The sequence below is a fragment of the Rosa chinensis genome, chromosome 5 (genome assembly GCF_002994745.2).
Source record: "Rosa chinensis cultivar Old Blush chromosome 5, RchiOBHm-V2, whole genome shotgun sequence".
NCBI lineage: Eukaryota > Viridiplantae > Streptophyta > Magnoliopsida > Rosales > Rosaceae > Rosa > Rosa chinensis.
Window position 1 is genome coordinate 18,172,461 of NC_037092.1, and position 4,855 is coordinate 18,177,315.

At 37.7% G+C, this 4,855-nt stretch overlaps 1 protein-coding gene across 1 annotated transcript; it reads left to right on the plus strand.

The window, feature by feature from the left end:
- The first annotated feature begins 1,053 nt into the window (after window positions 1-1,053).
- On the plus strand, window positions 1,054-3,933 carry LOC121049157 (zinc finger BED domain-containing protein RICESLEEPER 2-like). The gene is made up of 4 exons (XM_040505745.1): window positions 1,054-1,122; window positions 1,597-1,791; window positions 2,286-3,714; window positions 3,842-3,933. The coding sequence occupies exons 1-4, from the start codon at window positions 1,054-1,056 to the stop codon at window positions 3,931-3,933; spliced, it is 1,785 nt and encodes a 594-aa protein (XP_040361679.1).
- The last annotated feature ends 922 nt before the right edge of the window (window positions 3,934-4,855 follow it).

Below are 4,855 nucleotides of genomic sequence, written 5' to 3' on the forward strand. Positions count from 1 at the left end.
CTCTGCACTTTGGGGCTCGCCGCTGCCTCCTGCCAGAACCCTAAGCCACTGTCCGCCGTCGCTACTCAGTTTCGAAGACTCAAAGCCTCACGTACTCATCCGCTTTCCTTCTTTCAGTCTCTGAAAGGTAAGATCGGATCCAGAGTTCTAGGTTCCAGCTCCGTCTGTAATTTGATTTACAACGATCTGAGCTGATGTTAAAAATCTTTGTGTGTGTGTAGCTGCTGGAGCTCCAACCGTCTTCCGCCAATCAATTTCGAAGCAAAGCTCTGACCTTTCTCTCGATCTGAGCTTGACAGCCTAGTAATCAAATCAACACATCTGGACGATCTCGTCATCTCCCTCGCACTTCGCCGGAATTCTTCGGCTCTTGCTGGTAAGTAGGTATTATGAGATCACAATTTCGAAACTAAAGATGCTTCTTCAGTCCCTAATTGATTTTTTCCTTCAGCAAAACCTCTCAAATCGAAGTCAAGTTTCGTAAGTGGTGCAGCTAGTCTGAAGACTAAATCAAGTTCATTCTCAGGTAATTCCCTTTTTTCGTTTCATGAAGAATGAGGGTTGGGAGTTTCTGTCCTTTTGAGTTGTTTTTCTATGTAGTTTTGATGTTTTTCTTTTTATTTGCCAAGCAACTGAAGCAAGTTAAAGCAAATCATGGACTTATATAATTAGTTAGCTGTAGAATCAATTCAAGTTAAGTGTAACAGTGGGTTACAGGTAGGTTGACCACTGATTACTGTTTTTGTCAATTCCATTATCATTTACAGAAAGAATTGCAAAGTTTAGCCAAATTTATTAACTTAAAACATTGTGCTATTTTGATACAAATCCTAGGATGATTACTATCGAGTCTATTTTGAATGTTTACTATTGTGGAATTTGATAACTGTTATGAACGAACTTGCTGGTTGCTGCCCAGAATGATATTTTGAATATGTTTGTTGTTTTGGAATGATATTTTGAATGTCTTGGACTGGTTTGTTGTGCTTTTCTTCCTCTATAATCATGTTTCTGTTTACTGATTTGAATAGGAGTAATTTGCATAGCTAGAAAATGAAGAGGCAATCTAAATCAGCTGCTACCAGTTCGGGTACTCATCCGAAATCGACTTCATCATCTCAGGTATGTGCTTCTATCCTAAAGGGCTGCTGGTAATCTACTAATCTAGTATATATGTGCTAAATGATTTGTTGTCTTGTTGCCAGTATAATCTGTTTCTGCAATATGCAAGCAGTTTATGCGTTATGTGAATTGTTTCTGCATTGTGTGAATCGTTTCTGCATTGTGTAAATAGTTTCTGCAATATGCAAGCAGTTTCTGCATTATGCTTTTGGTTTCTGTTTTTTGTTTCTTATTGCAGTTTCTGCTTTTTGTTTATGTTTGCAGTTTCTGTTTTGCACTTAAAAACTGCAGTTTCTGTTTTTTGTTGATTATTCCAGTTTCTGCTTTTTGTTTATGTTTGCAATTTCTGTTTTGCACTTAAAAACTGCAGTTTCTGTTTTCTGTTGATTATTCCAGTTTTGGGGTATTTTAAGGAATTTGTTATTGCAGTTTCTGTTTTTTGTTTCTTATTGCAGTTTCTGTTCCGTTTTGCAGATCAGCACTAGTGTTGGTGAATCTACAACACCAATACCTCCCCATGAAGGAACTTCTACTGCAACTCCGGAAGTTCAAGGAACTCAAGGAAGTCAAGCAACCGAGCTTGAAGATGATGGAAGTGTGGAAAGCATCCTTGAGGTGTTGAAACAGAAAGAAAGTTCAGATATTTGGAATCATTTTGAGAGGGATATGGTGGATGGTAGAATTAAGGGTAAATGTAATTATTGTGGAAAAATTTACTATGCCGATCCTAGGAAGAATGGTACAACCTCCCTTAATAACATATGGACAAGTGTCCAAAGTATCCCCCTAATATTGAGATGATGAAAGATAAAAGGCAAAAGATTTTCTCTTTTAGAAAACCAACTACTGAGTTATGTACTGTAGAATGCACTCTAGAAGAGCTATTTATGTTATGTGTGGAGTACATTATATTAGATGAGCTACCATTTTCTCATGTGGAGGGAGAGGGGTTTAGGCGTTTTATAGGTAGAGCTCTTCTTTATTGGAGAATTCCTTCCCGTAAGACAATAGCAAAGGATGTCCTTAAGCTTTATTTGGGGGAAAAGGAAAAATTGATGGATCAATTGAGTAGATATAAGTTGTCTCTTACAACCGATACTTGGACTTCTATTCAAAACATTAATTATATGGTCCTCACTGCACATTTTATTGATGATAATTAGGTGTTGCATAAGAGAATTTTAAATTTTTGTGTGATTCCTAGTCATAAGGGAGAGGCTATAGCTAAGCTATTGGAGGATTGTTTGTTGGAATGGGGTATAGAGAAGATTCTCACAGTCACCGTTAATAATGCTTCGTCAAATGATGTTGCATTGAAGGAGTTGAGTAGGAGGATAGGTGATTGGGGTGTCCTTAATGCACTTTTGCATAAAGGGAAGAATTTGCAAATGAGGTGTGTCACCCATATTCTTAACTTGATTGTCAATGATGGGTTGAGTGTGATGAAGATATTCATTGGTGCCATTCAGAATGCGGTGAGGTATGTTAGATCCTCCTCACAAAGGCTTGATTTTTTTAAGGAATATGTTGAAAGGGTGAAACTAAAGTGCAAAGGGCTTGTGATTTTGGATGTCCCTACTAGGTGGAATTCCACATTCTTGATGTTGGAACGGGCTTTGAAATTCCAAAAAACTTTTGATAGAATGGTGGAAGAAGATGAGGGTAATTTTTGGGCATGGCTCCAAGGTGAAAAGGGTGAAAAGCCAAAAGAAGGGCCACCGGCAAGTGTTGATTGGCAATATGGGGAGCAATTTGTGGATTTCTTGAGACCATTTTATGAAATCACTTTGAAGGTATGTTGTTCTAATTCTCCTACCGTTCATAGTACTTTTGGTGATATACTCTTTATTTATGGTCTCTTGCAAGAACAAAAGAACCCATGTTTATCTGAGATTGCATCACCTATGCAAGACAAGTTTCTCAAGTATTGGGGTAGCTTTGATAAGTTGAATCACTATCTATTCATTGCTATTGTTCTTGATCCACGTCATAAACTTGAGAAAGTTGTTGACTATTTTGAGATTCTTGATGATGGGGATATGAATGAAAATGTGGAAGCTAACAAAAAGACTGTGAAGGATCTCTTGTATGACCTTTACAAAGTATATGAGGAAGAGGGAAGGGAAAGTGGTGTTGGTGAGGTTGTTGGTTCTCAAGTATCAAGTGAGGGGATACCTAGTTCAAGTAAGGGTCTAACGGAGTTAGAAAAGAGATTGAAAGAGAATGAGCAAAGGAGAAGAGCAATGAAAGCCGGGATCGTAAACAATGATGTGGATAGATATCTTAGAGATCCTATTGAAGGAGATGGTGAAGGCTTTGACTTGTTGAATTGGTGGAGGGTGAATGGAGTCTGTAAATATCCTATATTGGCCCGCATTGCAAGGGATGTTCTAGCTATTCCGGTGTCAACCATAGCTTCGGAATCTTCTTTTAGCACGAGTGGGAGGATTATTGATCCATACCGTAGCTCCCTAAGTCCTAGAATGGTGGAGACCTTGATATGTACACAAAATTGGCTTAGGAGTGAAAATGTGTATCTACATCATACGCCTACTATTGAGGAGATGGAGTTGTGTGAAGAAGCGGAAAGAGGTAATTGTTTCTATTTTCTTAGTTAAAGTTTTTTGGGTTAATGAAGTTGTAATATTTATGTTATATATGATTGTATGTATTTCTTTTCTAATGTTGTTCTTTTTATTTTTTATTTATACTAATGTAGAGATGCTTAAGATGCCATGTGGAGCTGCAATGGGGAGTAGTCGGAGCGGAATGTTACCTCCAAAGTCGAAGACTTCATCTTTCCAAGCTTGAGATCATGCCATTGCCCTCATTCATATGTTGATGTTGGTTCATTATTTTTGTGATGTTTAATCTTTTAGTGAACTTATACATTTTTAATTTGTGAGGTTAGTGTTGATGTAATGATGGACTTTTATAAACTTTGGACTCTATACTTTTTGACCATTTCATATGTTGATGCTAAATTTGATGGACTATATCAATTGAATTATATGGAATATGGAGTATCGAATTATAGATTATTGTCTAGTGAAGTACAAAGCATGCATTAGTAAACTTGTAAACTTCTTGCTATAAATTATTATTATAGGTTTGAATAAATGGAAAAACCGCATCGAACAGCTCCGATTCTAATTTCGGTTTGGTTTTCGGTTTAGGCTTGGAACCGAACCCACCCTAAATACAAGGATGCAATTTAGGTGTCCTCTTATAGATTTAAGGACACCAAGTCCACAACTATTAGGACACATAAACTGTGTCCTTGTATAGATAAGAGGACACATTTCCAGTGTCCTTATTTCGGACTTATGATGACACCCGGATAGAGGACTCTTTTAGAGTCCTTGTATGTATTTAAGGACACAATTTCAGTGTCCTTAAATCATGTTATTGTAGTAGTGAGTCGGTGAATATATTCACTCCCCTAGGTCAAGGGAAGGATGGACCTAATTGCCACGACCAATTACCAATATACACGAATCAATTTTGATTAGAACCAGATCTAAAGGTTGTTGCATAACCATAACACAACTACACAAGCTTTGGCCTCCCCATGTTTTGCTTTTGCCGCGAAACAATACCTCAACGCCAACGGTTCGAGATGCTTTCAAAGGCACAGTCATGTGTGCCTTTACCCAACCTAATAGACGTTGAGTCGATCAGGACTGACCTTTACAACTTAGATTTTACATCTGCCATCCACTTGTGAGAATAA

What these genes read in the sequence shown, in the direction of transcription:
- LOC121049157 (XM_040505745.1), top strand. Translation starts at nt 1,054, where the DNA reads ATGAAGAGGCAATCTAAATCAGCTGCTACCAGTTCGGGTACTCATCCG. An exon ending in ATCATTTTGAGAGGGATATG is followed by an intron (nt 1,792 to 2,285) that starts GTGGATGGTAGA and finishes GATGATAATTAG; the next exon opens with GTGTTGCATAAGAGAATTTT. An exon ending in GTGTGAAGAAGCGGAAAGAG is followed by an intron (nt 3,715 to 3,841) that starts GTAATTGTTTCT and finishes ATACTAATGTAG; the next exon opens with AGATGCTTAAGATGCCATGT.